The sequence below is a fragment of the Heteronotia binoei genome, chromosome 4 (genome assembly GCF_032191835.1).
Source record: "Heteronotia binoei isolate CCM8104 ecotype False Entrance Well chromosome 4, APGP_CSIRO_Hbin_v1, whole genome shotgun sequence".
In the NCBI taxonomy this organism is placed as follows: domain Eukaryota; kingdom Metazoa; phylum Chordata; class Lepidosauria; order Squamata; family Gekkonidae; genus Heteronotia; species Heteronotia binoei.
In genome coordinates, this window is record NC_083226.1 from 132,089,403 (window position 1) to 132,107,477 (window position 18,075).

An 18,075-nucleotide genomic window follows, 5' to 3' on the forward strand; every position below is an offset into this window, starting at 1 on the left:
TTCTTCATAGGGAAGGTATTCCATCCCCTTAACAATTTTAGTTACCCTTTTTTGCATCTTTTCTAATGCTATAATATCTTCTTTGACATGTGGTGACTAGAACTGTACACAGTGTTTCAAATGGGACCACAACATCGATTTATACAGGGGTGTAATGATATTGGCTGATTTGTTTTCAGTTCCCTTCCTAATAATCCCCAGCATAGCATTTGCCTTTTTTATTGCAGTCATACTCTGAATCAACATTTTCAGTCAGTTATATACCATGACTCCAAGATGAAGTCTTTCCTGGTCAGTTACGCAGGTTTCACACCCCATCGACATGTATTTATAGTTGGGATTTTTGGCTCCAATGTGCATTGCTTTGCACTTGGCCCATGTTGAACCTCATTTGCCACATTGATGCTTATTCGTCCAGCCTCAACAGATCCCTCTGGAGCACCTCAGTCCTGCCTGGTGCTCACTACCCTTAACAACTTAGTGCCATCTGCAAACTTAGCCGCTTCACTGCTTATTCCCAACTCCAAATCATTACCTTCTTCCACTGTGAAAACTGTCCATTTATACTCATTGTTTCCTGTGAATTGACTAGTTTTTAGTCCACAAGAGGATGTGTCCTCTTATTCCATGACTACTGAGCTTACTTAGGAGCCTTTGATGAGGAACTTTATCAAACACTTTATGGAAGTCTTGGTAAATAGCATCTATTAGGTCACCCTTGTCCACTTGCTTGTTCAGCCCTCAGAGAACTCTAAAAGTTTAGTAAGACAAGATCTTCCCTTACAAGTTGTTTTGGTCCCTATTTACATAAATGTTATACTTAATAGCATTATGGTCACTATTCCCAACTGGTGCTATTGCATTTACATCTCTCATTAGGTCTTGGGCTTTATTTAGGACCAAGTCCAGGTTCACCTCCCCCCTGGTAGGTTCAGTGACCATCTGCTCCATGGCACAGTCACTGAGAGTATCTAGAAGCCCAATCTTTCTCCTTACTTGAACAGGTATTGACCCAATCAATGTGTGAGCTGTTAAAATCACCTACTACTACACATTTATTTCTTCTAGTTGTTTTCCTTAATTCTGTTGCTGTTTTTAAATCATCCTCTAACATTTGATCTGGTGGGTGATAACAAACTCCTAGAGTTAAGCTTCCTTTTGGGCACACTATTTCCACCCATATCATTTCTGTAACTGAATGTATTTTTTATTTTTACATTCTCAGTCTTACTGGACTGTATACCCTCTCTGACATACAGAGCCACTCCAAGTCCAAGCCTTCCCTATTCTTCTGATAAAATTTATATCCATGAATCACTGTATACCACTGATTATCCTAATCTCACCAAGTTTCTGAAATGCCCACTGTGTTTATGTTCTCCTCTGTCACTTCTAGCATTTCTATATAAACATCTATAATTTCCGAGACATGTTAGACCTGCCACCTTAAAGGTTTCAATATATTAAGATTTCAATATTTCAGTATGATTTCAACCTTCAAATATTTCAAGATTTTATGAGACCAAACTATCAAAGATAGCAGCACTAAGAATCATGCCAGAAAGCTACAAATTGATGAAGGATGTTGACTGTTTTAAGATGAAGCAGAACCATATAGCAGTATGTAAGATTAACAGTATTGTAATTATTGTTGAGTTACCCCCTAATACTTGTTCTTTTGTGAACCACTGTGGTATAGTAAGTTGAGCCATTTTTTTCTTTTTCAATTTAATCTTTTATTGAAGAAGCATTACAGATAGAAACTACAGTTATAATTAGCTTGATGTGTATACTGAATTCAACACTATTTTATATATAATTACTATTTGTAACTTTGCTTATAATTATGTTATTAAAACTTTTCTCCTTTCTCCTGTCTCTTCAGCTCTTCTATCTTCTTGCTAATATGCATGTAAATATTTTAAACAAAACTTTTCTATAATCAAATATTATATAATAACTGCAAAATACAGCAAAATTCTCAAGTTCGTTAATCACTGTACATCTAAATTTAGTATTCTTGAACCTGAGTTAAGTCTGAGGGAGGCCACAAAGGCTGAAAGGTCAATTGCCTTTCTCCCATGGACTGGTAACAAGGAGAACACATACTTGCAATCACTCGCCACTCCCTGGTCACCCTACTCATTATATCTAAGGGCAGATCTCGAAAGGAAGATACAGACTGAGACTTATTGTGTAAGGAGAGTCTATACATTCCTTAAGTTCTTCGCATTTTCCTTTTACTTGCTGGCTTCTGCAGTTTCAACAGTGATATATTTAAGGTGGCCAACAACAGTATGCCAGATATATTGTCAAAAGCTGTATAAATCACCTGTCTATGTTCCACACAGAGTTTCCCCATATGAAGTCAATGATATTTAATGCCTAACTCATGAAGTTTAGCTGTAGTCAGTTTCAATTCCTTCCTGATCTTCAGAAACTCAGGTAGGAGGTCAGGGAAGATTTATATCTTTGAGTCCTGATATTCCAAACCATTTCTTTCTTTAGCTTGTGTTAGTATCCATTGTCTGGTTCTGTGGACTTCGAAGACTACAACAATGTCTTGATAGTATACTGGAGCATTTGCTGATTCCTCTCATTGTCTGCCCACATCATAAGCCATTTGAATCAAAGGAACAACTCCTTCCTCCTGTTTTAAAGCACCCACCAGCCATTTTGCCATAAAAATATTTAGTTTCATTCTTGCTTCAATATTAGGTTTAAATCTACTGAATTTCAAGTGCAATTCATGGGAGTGGTAGTCCAGATAGAGAATATGTTCTCTAGCTCATAAGTCAGGAATTTTAGAACCAATTTGCTTCTCAAGCGTGCCTACCTTCTTTAGGGCATTGTCAGTTGTTTGATTGATTTACTTAAATTGCTCTTCTGTTTCATCCATATGCTGGAATGCATTTCTACAATATCACATCTTAGCTCTTGTTGTTGTTCAGCCAAAGCTTCTAAAAGAAAGTTTGTTGTCAGCATAGTATATCGTGACATATCAGCACATCCTGGGTCGGTTGTGGAGGAGCTTCGTCTCAGAGCAAAAAGCTCTGTCAAAGGCGGCATATCATCAGCTTTTAGTTTAGCCTTCTGTTTCCCCTTATCTTACTTGGGAGGCATGTTTCCAAAATCTCTTAGGTTCAAAAAAGCTAAAAATAATAATTATAGAGTGAACAGTTGGCAAGCCGTGGGTAATGGCTACTGGCTGACTTCAGGTCACAGCCCAACCCCTGCTGCCCAAGTAATTTCAACTGTAATCAACAACTAGCTTTGCCAAGGGACTGTTTTGGGAAAGGAGGATAGGTTTTTAAGCTGAACTCCCAAATCCTACTCTTATGTTGGCTAGCCAGCTAAGTCCCAGTTTTCATAAGCGCACCTCATCCACAGCCTACATTTTTTCTATAGATTAGCAATTTAAAGTCTTGATACCCAAAGCAGGTAAATTTTGTAAAGCAGCCACCAGTTGCTGCATTGTAGTCTCAAACATCAACTGAAGTTGTGAAGATACCTCACAGAGAAAAGCCAGTGACCAAGACAATGCCGTATCTTTGCAGGAATGTCTTCACAGTTAATGTTTGAGATTACAAGCAGCAACTGGTGGCTGCTTTACAAAATGTACCTGCTTTGGGTAAATGACAATACTTCTCATATATTATCTAACAGTCTTTCAACAATTCTGCAAAGAAGGTCTTTTACTATCTCCATATTACCAAAGGTGGATGCTGAGGCTTAGAGTGTGACACTCGCCACATAATTAGGGAGTATTTAAAACAGAAACTTCCTGGCCTATGGGTCAGTCTTTAGGTGCCGTGCCACACAACACCTTGCATGATCATGGTAGACAGGTGATGTGTTGTTTGTTTTTTAGTTTTGTATGATTGCTTATTGTAATGTTGCTCCATTGGTTTGAATAGGTAGCATGTTGCTTAAACAAGAACTGTGTAAGGAAATAAAACCACTAGATGTCACTACATAAATACATCAGAAATCTTTTCTATGTTGTACAGGAAAACAAAATGTAGTGATAATGGGTAAGAAGACTTGGTTCTCCATTCCTGAAAAAAGTCGGCCGTTAAAAGACAGAATTAATATAGTACTCAGCAAACAACTGAAGTAAGTACCATGTTTTGGTAATCTTGGAGAAGGGCACATCAATCTGTTTTTATTATAGAACTGAATTATCAAAGAATGCAGAGTTTTTGTTTGGTTGTTTAGCCATGCCACTTTCTGTCCTGGAATGGGGCACTGTGCTTAGTAGGTGTTAGAAGTGGAAAGCATTGTCCATAAAAATAACCATATTACCTGTTTCCACAGCTTTTACTGTACCTTTTTAATTCCAGTTCCTTTGACTTATTTGAATGAAACATTTATTCTTCATTTTCCAAACATAAAATTAATTGTACCATAGATTACTGGGCTTAAAATGATGCCATATAATCATGATAAGGTTTTAATTTAATTTTCTTCTATCAGAAAAGAGAATGTACATCATTACTTGAACATAAGACATTCTGATACACTTCAGGGCAACAGGAGAGGGGCTGTGTTTCAGGCAATATATTGTTCAAATGAAAAGCACTGTTAGTTTTCAAAGGGGCAGCTGCAGGGGTACCCTGTGCAATGTCCAAAAACAATTATGATTTTCTGAAGTATTTTTATAATATACATGGATAAATACATGAATCTGCCTTATACTGAATTAGATCCTTGGTACATTGAGGTCAGTATTGTCTACTCAGACTGGCAATGACTATCCACTGTCTCAGGCAGTGGTCTTTCTCATCACTTACTGCCTGGTCCTTATAACTGGACGTGCCAGGAATCCAGTCTGGGACTTTCTGCATACTGAGCAGATGCTCTCCTACCAAGCCACAACACCTCCTGATCGTATTGACAAGCCCAAAGAGTCAGCATGCCTCTTAGGGGAAAGAGACTCAGAATCTTACATTGTCTCACATACCCAGAATCTTACTTGATATTTGATCATTTATCCAGTGAGCCTGGGTAGCTCCTATATCTGCTTGTTGTTCCACTATAGTCACTAGTGTGGGGGCCAAACCTGTTGTTAGAATGGTTCCAGGCAAAGTAACTCAGGTAGGATCCTTGGAAGAAGAGCATGGTAGCGGTAACAGCCATTTTTCTAAATGCATGCATTTGTTTACAATTTTTTGTGTTTTAAAAACTGACTTGCAAGAAGCTGTACAGAAAAATGGCATGCATGTACTAGGCGAATGTGATTTTTGTGAGCAGTGTGTGTGGTGGAGTGCTACTTGCATGTGAACTGAAGCCCACTTGCCTGACTTCTGAAATTGTTGTAATGTCATCAAAAAGGTAAACTATCTGGTCCATCAGGATTCAGAATGTCAAGTTCAAATGTACTTGGATATTCAGCAGTCATGTTTGTGTTTTATAGGGAAACGCCTGAAGGAGCTCACTTTTTGGCTAGAACTCTAGACGAGGCACTAGATCTCCTAGAATTACCAGAGTTGACTAAACTGATAGACATGGTTTGGATAATTGGAGGCAGTTCGGTGTATAAGGTATGGTTCAAACACAATATTCATTCTGTAGAATAAAATTAGAGAATGCAGATAATTGACACTCTATTAAAGGATCAAAATATTTGGAGTGCAGAAGATAGCATTTTTCATGGTTTTGTTGCTGGCATTCACACAAGCTTCAGCAAAAAGGGTTTTTTTGTTATTTCATGAAATAGATATATTGGTTAGTACATTATGCAAATCCTTTCTCTTTCAGTGTTTTTATTTCATTCTCACCTTAAACTCGTCATAGTTGCATCTACTGAACAAACTCAAGTTGAATTTATGCCACAAAGGGTACAAATGTTAATGTTGCAGAACTTTTTTGTGCCTGGGCAGAGCAGTCCTGAGTCAAGGAACCCAGGCCAGGCGTCCATCACTGGCAAGGGGTGAAGAAGAAGACATTGGATTTATATTCCGCCCTCCACCCGAGTCTCAGAGTGGCTCACAATCTCCTTTATCTTCCTCCCCCGCAACAGACACCCGGTGAGGTGGGTGGGGCTGAGAGGACTCTCACAGCGGCTGCCCTTTCAAGGACAATCTCTGCCAGTGCTATGGCTGACCCAAGGCCATTCCAAGCAGGTGCAAGTGGAGGAGTAGGGAATCAAACCTGGTTATCCCAGATAAGAGTCCGCACACTTAACCACTACACCAAAGAGAGGCGGGCCACAGGAGTTAGCAAGGGGCCAAAATCCCCTCCCTCCTCCAGACCATACTTGGCTGCTCTGGTTACTACTGCAATCTTGGCCCTCTTGCTGACCTCAGAGGATGGACCTATGACAGTATTCCCACCCTAAAAGTTGCCTCTGGGTGGAGGGATATTGGTCAGGACAATGGAGAGGCAGCTGGTAGCAAAACCTGGCCCCCACACCTGGGGCCAGGTGGTGGCGGTGACCATGACACCACACAAGACACATGTCTATCAGTTTAGTCAACACTGCGGCCACCCACCACCACAGGGGGTATCACTGCCAGTATGATGACCTCTGCTCCCAGTAGACCATCCTCCAGCGCCTGCTTATAAGTAACAGCTTTGGTCTGAGAGCTTGAACACGCTTCCGAACTGGACCAAAGAATTGTTTCAGCACTTTAGAATGGACATCTCTAGCCAGACAGTATGTCTCAGGGCAGACCCCTGTTCTCTAGCTGTGTGCCAGAAAGCATGGCAGCAGGAAGTGGTAGAGCTGCTCCTGGGGGTAAAAAGGGCAATGCTTCCGTGCTTCACCACCAATCTGTACAGCAGTATCTTCTTGACTTCAGTCCAGTTTGGCTAGCAATGGCCATCCCCACCACCAGAAGTTGTGGCAGCCATGCCATCCAGACACAGGGGAATGCAGAGGTGGGCTGACTCACTGTGGGAAGACACTGATCCCCTCACCTTGCCCCACCCCCATGCTCACATGTGCATCCTAGTCCATGACACCCAGATTTTTGCTACATCTAACCTCAGTCACCTGTTGGCCACCTGACCTGAGGACAAAGGACAGCTCCTGGGTTAGTATGGTGGACATGGCTGTACAGGCATACAGCAGAGGACACTACCCCTGATGCCTCATGTGCCATTCACTCCAAGTGATTAAGGGTATCCACTGCTGCCAAATTTGCTGAAGCAACATCCTGAAGATGACCTGGTGGACTGCACAGCTTACAACCAAGCCCACCAACAAACATGGATAGTTATCAAACAGGCACTTGGCCAGCTGAAGATGTGATTCCTATGCCTCCACCTTCGGCGGGGAGGGCGGGATACAAATAAAATGTGACTGACTGACACCACAGAGCTATGCAGCCCCTGGCAGTGGCAAAGCTCCACATTGCCATGCAGCAGCGCCTCCCACTTCCCCTTGGTGGGGCCAATGTGGAGGGTCTGTGGGCTGGGATATAGGACCCTGTGCTGACCCCAGGGGCTTCTGCAAAGCAGGACCTTAGGAGCCATCTCCGGCAGGATCATGTGCAACCACACATCTGGCGGCAGAGGCATCCCTATTGCCATGCTGACAGTGTGGGGGGTCTCTCCTCTCTTCAGCCTGGGTGGAAATTGATGGACTTGCTGGTAGAACACTCTTGACGCCTGAACCCTACCATGATGCATTTGGCTTCCCCCCAAACAAGGGCCAGACCCTCACCCCACCCATTTGGGTGTCATTTGAACTGACAAAGTGGTCTACCTACCAGTATGGATTGACCACAGCACTGCCCACGGGCATGCACCTGGCCAAGTATGGGGCTTGGTCAAGTCTATGGCTCAGCTGCTAGAGCCATGGTGACCTCTGGCATCCAGAGGCATTGATGAGGTTGCTGCCACAGGGGCCGCATGTCCCCTGGAGCTCCCACATGTATGCTGCTGGCGGGGTTTGTGCTGCTGTTCTGCTGGGGTGTGGTTACAGCACTCTTGTGCTGGCAGGACTCAGTGGTGCAGTGCTTCTGGTGCACTGTACCAGTGTAAACTGCCCTTAACAGTGGCATAACTCTTATGCTACATGGGGGCAGTTGAGTCCTCATTCCAAGTTGGCTCCTCCCGCTTAGGATTGTTCTGTTGATTCCTTTCCCAGTGCATTAGGCACTGTAGCTGACAAAAAAAAATGTTGCTTTAACAGTGTCAAAATAATTTCATTAATCTGCCTAAGAATTTAGGAAAGAATTTTTGTACAAATACTGTTGGATTTCCATCTTCTTAGCAAGAATGATTAATTCTCAGGCCCTATATAAGCTTACTTAGACGTAAAATCAGTGGGAGTAGCTTCCAATAACATATGTTTGAGATTGGATAATTGAACTTAAAGTCAGTGTATTTCTGTTTAAATATTTTCAAGGACTTTGATTAGGACTTGTATGTAGTGCTTAATGAGCTGCAACACAGCAAATTAGAAGTCTTTAACACATGGTCCTCTTATCTTCAGATTATGGTGGGTTCGCCCTTTCTGATATAATGCATTGAATAATAACAGAAGTAAAGCATTAATAGTTTTAGCCCAGTGTATGTTCAGATTTGGATGTTCCAAAATGTGCATTAATTGTCCATACCATTCATCTCTAACCTGATTGTTGTGCTCCTTTCTGTCACTTTTAAGAGAACAGCACAATTTAATATTGCAATACTTAAACATTTGTAGCTTTTGTTTTTCATGCAACCATTATAACTTTGCAAACTTTATACCATGTCCTGTTCTGCTGCAAAGAGGTTTTGAGCCTGTTGGTGTCATTATCATGTAATGGAAGTGTTTTTAAATACATAAATGCTGTCTATAGCTTGATAGATCTAATAAGAAAGCCATTTCAAAAAACCTGCAGTTCATTAAGATAAAATTTGCTCTATAGAGTGTGGAATTTAAAATGACATGATTTTAGATTATCGTGTTTAGATAAACACGAACAGCTCAATAAGAACTTCAGGTATTTTAGTACAATTATTAAGCATGCGTTATGCTAAGTGATGAGGATTTCTGGAAAATTTTCTTTCTACTATGAACATGTGTAGGTAGCAGATTATCTATGGATATTGCATACCTGCTAGTAATCGAAACAAATAATTTTTTTAATCCATTGGGGAAAGATATTTGCTTTTTAAAAATGTTGCAGCTGTAATATGGGTATGGGAGCATAGCAATAGGGAAAGGCCAGTGCTAGGCTTAATATGGGATAGAACTTTCTCAATAAAGGCTTTTTTGTCCAGCTTCGTTTTATCCATGCTTACAACATATTTTTTACTTTTCACCCATTTAAACAACTAGCTGCTTAAGCCTAGATGAAAATACCTGCCACAAATGCTCTTTCCCTTGCCTCCTCTGCATTGCACCTGGTCTGCATTGCAGTGAGGACAATGCTGAGCTAGATCCAGGCTTCTTTGAGTGGAATGGAGGTTTTCATAAGAGATCTTTGCTGATCCCTGTCTAAACTCTACACACACACACACACGCCCCAAAAAAACTCTTAAGAGTAAAATAGGGATGTGGCAGACTGTAGTAGGAAGAAGAAATCTGAAAAAACTGGCACTGCCTCATTATAAGCTGTATTTGCAAGTTTCTCAAAAAAATCTATGTATGCTTCCTTGATCTCCGTGGAGATGGAATGGAACACAAATGTGCCTGGTATTTATATTTCCCTCCAAAGAGGGTCCATTATTTTGGCCCTCCTCACTTATTTGTTGCAGCTAAACAGATTAGTTTCTTGTAGGGAATGAGGAAAGTAGCAGTTGGCAACATCAGTTGCTTCTGCATCATGTTTCTGCCCTATTAGACTCCAGGTAAAGAGTCAGCTTTACTATTTGTGCAGAGGAAGGTGAAAATATGAGCATGGTCTTGCTATTGCCCAACCCTAGTTCATTTCATAATGCCTTGTGTGTCCTACATTCTCCTTTAAGTTATGGCATAATAAAACATACGAATCGCCATTCTGAGTTTATTTGCTTCGTTTAATCTGCTTTTGTCCCTGAGAGCCAAAGTAGATCACACAATTAAAAATAATGTAACAAAATTAGTATTAAAAACTAGATTACAAAATTAGAGAAAAATTTAGCACTGCTATAGTGTGAATAAAATGATGAAAATTACCTAGAATTTTAAACTCTAAACTAAACCTAATAAATGCTACTTATAGCTTAGTATTTCCTTCCACAAATTTATGTATTTCTTTCACAGCTTGATATCTGTGGAAGCTGTAGTGATATTAAACTTACGTACTGTATATAAATATAGTTCATAACATTAGTATCCTCACAAGGGCAAGCTGACTATGGAATTCCTGTTTAGTTCTTTTTCAAAGTCAACTGTTTCATGAGCTGATATTTTTTGGATAACTTTCAGCTTGTTCTTTGCAGTTGTTCCCTGATACCTGCAAAGCAGAATCCCTCATTCTCTGATATGAAGCTTTGTTTTCTAGGAGCATCACAGGCACATGAGAGAGGACAGTACAATGTGCTAGATATTCAACCTGTCTTAATTCTCCTACCTTACTACATAGCCATAAAGAATTAATTAATATTTAGGAGAAACTCTACCTAAAGATCTTGCAGAGTGCAGCTACTATATGAGACAGCAGATGCTGGATCCTCCTGAATTTGATAGCCTTGGCCTTCCCCAGTGTATTTGTCTGCATCCTTGGGGCAGGCAGGTTTACTGTGGCGTGAACATTTATAGACAAGAGATATAATTACCAAATACACAGAATAGGAAGGTTCCGTGCATACATTCACTGGAGGTGAAAGTGCATAAAACTATAGAGTGCCTGTAAAACATCATGAAATATTGGCAAAACATATTATTGACTACATTAAACTATCTGAAGCCACTGTTTATTTGCTACAGCCATAAATCCAGGTTGCTATGTTCCCACACAGAATGTGATTGATGATATTCTGATTTTTATGGGAAATCCTGAATCAAATTTCAGTTTGGCATGTTGTGGGCACCTGAGTTTTCTTCCTGACTAACTGGGATTTGTAGTGGTTAAATTTTCAGCTAGCACAGATGCCTGCATATGCGCATCATGGCAAATTGGAATTTGGTACTGTACAAGGGTGTCTGAAACCAAGAAGCCTACAGCATGTGCAAGGGAAGGAGAGGACATGTGAGCATTCATCATGTTTTTCATGGTGAACAGATGCCTTATAAGCTTCTGAAACCAAGAAGTCTAGCCTTCCACACGGGTCAGAGGGCCAGTGCGAGTATTGTAGCAAGCCTAGTTTGTGCCTCTCATGAACAAACCATAGGTTGTCATGTCTGAATGCAGCCAGTATGGGAAGTCTACAGTAATAAAGAACCAGTTTTACAATGACAAGTAAACAATAGCAAACCATGTGGCACTATAAATGCGGTTTATAATATAACAATATAATTAAAGAGAAACGTCCATATCTTGTTAGAAGGAACACATTCCATCTTGCTGAATATAATATAAAATGACTCAGATACAAAAGTTGTCTTCCTCAATCACGTAGACAAAACCAAACAGAAAGATCAAGTGTCCAAACCTTCATCAGCCAAGAATTAGATTTGCAATTCAATGCATCATGGCTTCAAGCCGTACACAAAGACAAAATAACTTCCTATTTGAAGCACCAGTTCTTTCCCACTTCAGGACAAAAGTTCCACTATTTTCTGGCTGGTATTTGCCATTCCCTGACTTGATATTTCTGTTTGGTTTGGTCTATAATGTGATTGAGAAGATGACTTTTGTATCTGAGACTTTTTTACATTATATGGGAAGTCTGGTGAAACATGTAGTCCTCTTTGCCAATTTAAATACATAAAAGGGTATTCTTAACCTTTTTATTTTATGTTGTATTGAAACACAGCCATTTGTTGTGCAAAAACACTCTTTCATTTATATAAAAGATCAGTATAGATTTTTGAAAGTATGAAGGATAGCTGAAAGCACTAGTTTAAATGTATTGGTTGTTAAATCTCCTGCGCAATGATTTTTCCCCCCTGAACAATGGCAAACAATATGGTAGTCAAGGCTGCACAAAGATACAGCATCATCTGAACACATTTTGACTGTGCAAAGAACTACTCATTTGGCAAGAGAACAAGAGGAGGTGTGATGTTTAGCTTATCAGTCACTGCACAATGGAAAATGAAAGCTCTTTGCTGTACACTCTGAAAATACTTTATTCTGCCTTTAACGTCCATGATTAAATATGAGTGTTAAAAAGAGCATATTTTATTCTGCATTTAGCAGGGCTTTCTATTTTTCCCAGTTTTTCTTACATTAATTCGGAACCATTTACTCATGCTTAGTTATTCTGGCTCGTTTCTAACATACAATCTACTGCCCTACAAGGGGCAGCACCTCCTTGATTATAGTGCAATTGCTACTCTGAGACTCACAGCCAGAATGATGGAGAAAGGGACAGCATCACTGTCAGTTGAAGACAGGTAAATTATAGATGCCTTATATATTTCAGTAATAAAACTTGGTTCTAATAAATTTAAAAATAAATACCAGTCACTGTGTGCTTATACATTAGCTTACTCAGACTCTGGTAGCATCATATTTACTTTGTCACTCAATAGTTAAAACAGAAAGCTGCTTATCACACTAACTAAAGACTATAGACACTATTTTTAAAAGATGATACCCCATACCCAGTACTTGGGCAAGTCTGCTATATGGGAGAAGAATGTTAATGAAGATCATTGTGGAAGAAGTTCTGATGTATGCAGCCTACTTTCCATTGCCTGCCTGTTTGTTATTCTGAGACTGGAAGGTGTATATTTCAATCAAGAATGTTTGGGAAGGTTGTGTGTTCAAGAGACCCACTCATGATTTTACCAAGTCAAATAGCTGTATGGAACTTGTTAAATACATTGGAATTTTGATGTGACCAAAAGGTGACAGCTCTAAGTGTCTCTCTGATTATGGAGTATGTTTCTTAGGACAGCATACAGCAAACTAAAAGAAGAACATAGACGAGCTATGCGTAGAAGGGAGAAAAAAATTATCAGCTCTCTACCATGCATACTTTTATAACCCTTTAGCATGTCTTCCCTTAGTCATCTCTTTTCTAAACTGAAGTCACAGATTCTTCAGCCTTTCCTCACAGAGAAGGTGCTCCAATCTTCTAATCATCTTGGTTGCCCTTCTCTATACTTTTTCCAGCTCTACAATGTCCTTTTTGACCAGAACTGTATACAGGCCAGTTTTCTGACAACAAAATTCCTCAGCAAAGCAAACCAACTCACCACTCTTTTTCTCACAAGGAGCTTTCTGCTGTCTTATATAAAGTATTAAAAATCCTACAGCTTTCTGCCCCTAAGGTATAAATCCCAAAGGAGAAAGAGGATGACTATGACAATAAAGAAGCCCTGAGGTTTTCTCTAGAGTTAGAGAGCTGGGTTCAACTTTTCCCTTCCCTTCCTTTTTAAAAACAGATAAAAAAGGAATGGTCAGATCCTACCAGTAACCATTTATATTCTGGACAGGGTAAAAGAATGTACTCTTTTCCTCTCAAGGTAACTGAAAGTTCCAGTGGTAGATGCTCCTGTGGCTAGCCTAGCATCTGGTGGCTCTTCCAAAAGAGGCAAAGGGCACCCTTAAATGATTGAAAAAGTGACTCAGCTCTCTGCAGAGTCCTTGAGGCCATTGTCTTCTCCATTAAAGCTTCTGCTGCCACTTCTATGATGCAAAAGCCTCATAGATGCGGCTTCATAAATTGTCCCAGGAATACCTAGATTTAAATAAGCACCTGTCAAATTACATGGAGAGGTCAGCAGCCTTCATGTCTGATGCTAGCCTGTACATGATCAAGTTCTCAGCAAGGGCCATGGCAACTACATATGGAGCAGAGGTCCACCAATGGCTATTAGCCACAGCATATTATTGGAACTCTCTGTCTGGAGCAGTGATGCTCTGTATTCTTGGTGCTTGCGGGGGGGGGGGGGCACAGTGGGAGGGCTTCTAGTGTCCTGGCCCCACTGATGGACCACCTGATGGCGCCTGGTTTTCTTGGCCACTGTGTGACACTGAGTTTATTTATATTTATTATCTATTTGGTTAATTTATGTTCTGTCCTTTCCCATGCGGGCTCAGGGCAGATCACAATCATAATAAAACAGTTCAACAACAATACCTTAATAATATACGAGTAAAAACATAACTAAAAAATATACACAGGCGGGCAGGTACATATTTCAGGTGAAAAAATTATATTTTGGCTTGTTATAGTTTTCTAGCCCATTGTGGACTGGATGGGCCAACATGGCTTCTCTTATGTTCTTATCTTTGGCTTAAGTCCTGGAATGTGGACTCCTTTTCTAAGTCTCATATAGCATCTTAGCCTTTCCTGGGTGAGAAGCTCTTTGGGGATAACCTAAAGGATCTTAACTGAGACCAAAGACAAGAAGAAGGTCATGCCATTCACCTATAAAAGGGAGGACAGATGGCAGAAAAATTATGGTTCATGGTCCTTTCATTCCTACTGAACACTTCCAAGATTTGGATCAGACTCCCAAGCAGCAATCATGGACCAAATCCAAGTCTAACTTCAGAGCTACAAGTCAATACTACAGTTCAGCTCAAGCACCAGTCTCCAGTAAGGTAGGAAAACAGCAGCAACTACAAAAATAATGCTAGGGGGACAGCTTCAAAAATTCCATCAAGCCTGGAATTAATCAGCCATCAGCAAATGAGAAAAAGAAACTATAACCCATGACTATTCGATAGAATTTGTCACCCCACATCATGACAGATTCCCTCACTGTCCCATCAGGAAACTGTGCACAAAGGATGCCATCAGACATCTGCTGGAGATCACTGCCATCAAACCTGTGCCATTGTTGCAAAGGTTCTTAGGCATCTGTTCTGTATTTTTAACAGTTCCCAAAAAGGGACTAGAGGGCTATCCTTGACCTCAAATTTGAGAACGGGTTTGTGAGGTACAGGAAGTTCAAAATGGGGACCTTGAAGACGATTGTGGAAGACTTCATGGCCTCCATTGATTTGACTGGCATATCTTCATGTGCCCATAACTCCCCTGGACAGACAGTATCTGAGATCACTTTCGGTCAAAAACACTTTCAATTCAGGGCCATGCCATATGAATTGGCATCAGGACCTCGGATATTCACAAAACTGATAATTTCACTTGCTACAAGCCTGCATCTCAAATGAATCCATATCCAGCCCTATCTCGATGACCTCCTTATAAGGTCACCTTCACAAGAGCGGCAACTCAGGGACATTCAGCACACTATCCAGTGTCTCTCCAGTCATGGTTTCTAATTATGTTCCGGAAAAGCCAACCAACACCTGCCCAAGTCATCATACATTTGGGGTCAGTGTTAGATTCAATCCAGGAAAAAAATGTTTCTTCCACTAGAAAGGGCAGAGAAGATCGTTCAGGCTGTGAAACAGGTTCACTCTGTGAAATCAATGGATTGGATTATCCTAGCACGTCTGCTAGGTTGCATGATTGCTCATTGCCCTCCAAAAGCACATCAGAGTCAGTATCAGTCAACATCTCAGGAAGGACTTCCTTTGGTGGACAATCAAGAAGCACTTGTAGGCAAACCCTTCCAAGTGACCAGGAAAACAATGCTGATAATGAAGTTCTGGGACTACAGCAATATTACAAATGGTGGCATTACAGCATCAGCACTATTAGTTCCAACTCCAGTTACCATGCACCAGGCCATTGAATTGGGCCTTAATATGTAAGTTAAAATTAGGAAATGCATACAATGTTATTTTTGATGCAGTCCAAAATTAACAGTCATCTCTTATTCATATGAACAAACATGTTGATTTGACATTCTCTTGAAAATAACTAGATACAGAAAAAAAAAGATTAGAATATGACTCACAGTTGGAGTCAGAAGTCACAAACCCCAGTCTTTTGTGTTTTAAGTGCCTTTTAAGAAGTGCTAAGAGAGAAGGTGAGGATGCAGCCTTTTTTTGAGGAAACTGGGGGGGGGGGGGAGGCTTAAAGTGAAAAGACATGTTACAATGTATTAGCTATGTTAGATGCTGAGCAACTGAATGTGGCTGTTTGCGGGGATTTTTCAAGACTCTGTGCATGTGTGTCCTCTTTCCCCATGTACAGGAATTACGAAATGATAGTTTTAACTTCGGCAGTTTGTCTGCTTCTCTGTATCAATGAACCAAATATATGACATTCACTTCTGGAAAAAAATTTCCTTCTCATTTTTTAAACTGCAAATGCTTAAGAAGGAAGGATTTCTGCCTGAAATGCAGGAAAGATTAATTCAAGAACAAATTCATTTGAAAGTTACTTAACATTTTCTTGTATTTGAAATTTGTTTAACATGATCCTCTGAATGAATTCCTTCTGAAAACTGTAGTTTGTATACTAAGGATTCCTAAGCAAATGCTAGAATGGTTTTTCTGGAGCCCCACTTTTGTGGCTGAATAGGGTGCTACTTTGAAAGTTGCATTTCATACTTGGCAATTATTTACATTCACAATCTCTGTTCCCAATGTGAAACAGCAACATGTTTGTTTAAAAAAACCCGGGCCCATTGCTGGTAGGATGGATTAATGTCATTGTAGTTGTGATGTTGGTTAGGAAAGTGTTCCCATCATAGAGAGTGCCAGTTCCACACCTTCTCCCCCCCACACACACCAGTAATTGTTTGCCTGGAGAAGGGAAGAATTGTAATGGAACATTAACTTTATGGTTATAAGAAAGGAGGCCCAACATCACAGTCCAACCAAGAGACATCACATTCTATTTCATAATTTTATGCCAATAAAGATATTATTTAATAACTGTACTGCAAAGCAGAAACATCTTAGTGCAGAAAATCAACTCAACTTTATTTGTATATATAACAGAATGGATGTCGTTAATTTCCTTTGGTAACTGTGTAGAGCACTCCAGCAAACACTGCAGATTCATCAGCATTGATGCAACAACATGAAGTTGGAAACAGTGTTCCCCACCAGCTTCCCCTTCACAAAATGTCTCCAGTTGGCTCAGTCTAAAACTTTTCCCACCTCTGGCACCAGTAACAACCCTGAATCACAGCACTCAATTAATAAATCATGTCCCTTTTCTACACAGATTTTGTTAAACGTCACACATGCAGTGACCACTGTGATGACATTTCTTCCAATACTGTGAGGCATACTCAAAGGCACCACCAACTGACTCTTTAGCCTGCTGAAGGCACACTCCACTACATTGCAGGCTTGGTCAAGTTCCTCTTCTCCATGTTTCTGACACATGAGCCCATTCACGGAATAGGGTGGAATAAAAATCAACTAAATAAATAAATCTGTTGTACAGCTTCGTCATCCAGCACTGCTTGAGGTAGGTGCCATTTGCGATTATCAGAGCTAGAACACTCACACCTCAGAGGATGATTGTTCGGTAGCCTGGAACAAAAACACCTGTATCCATTGCACACATATCCCAGAGCTGGAAAATACAAAGGCATCATGACAGTCCACCACACCTCTGCATCAGTGAAGTGGCTAGTGTGGTAAATGGTCCCCTGGTGCAAAAATATTTCCTGTTATACTGATGAATTCTTTCTAGAGAAACAAATGAAGTGTGCCATCGATCGCACCAATGCAGTGGGGGTACATTAAGTGTGTAAAGCCATCTATTACCTGCAAGGGAAAGAAGAGCAAAAATCACTCCATAATTTTGGCCCCAAAGAACATGGGAGCACACTCAGGTAGAATGCATTCTGTCCATCTTGTACAGTGTGTGTATGTTAAGTGCTGTCAAGTTGCTTCCAACTGATGGAAACCATATGAATTAATTTCCTCCAAAACATCCTATTATTAACAGCCTTGCTCATGTCTTCCTTGAGTTTTTGTACATTGGTAACATGATAATACAACATTAGTTTGCTATTAAAATTGCAATGTAATGCTATTACAAGATTATTTTAAATAAATTAGAGGTGGCTTACTTCATTGCCCAGGTAGACACTCCTAGAGTCTGACCTTCATAGTGAAGCACACTTCCAGGACACTTGCCCCACCATGGAGAGTCCCAAGCCAAACTGCTCACATACTATGCAGTAGGAGTTGCCGGAAACCAAATGATCACCACAGCTCACTA

At 40.4% G+C, this 18,075-nt stretch overlaps 1 protein-coding gene across 1 annotated transcript in view; it reads left to right on the forward strand.

Annotated features, from left to right (window-relative positions):
* The window catches only part of DHFR (dihydrofolate reductase), a 42,391-nt gene that overhangs the window by 4,873 nt on the left and 19,443 nt on the right, over positions 1-18,075 (forward strand). The window contains exons 3-4 of the mRNA XM_060235765.1: positions 4,011-4,116; positions 5,417-5,543. Of these exons, the coding sequence (XP_060091748.1) occupies positions 4,011-4,116; positions 5,417-5,543 (233 nt within the window). The remainder of the gene's footprint in view (positions 1-4,010; positions 4,117-5,416; positions 5,544-18,075) is intronic.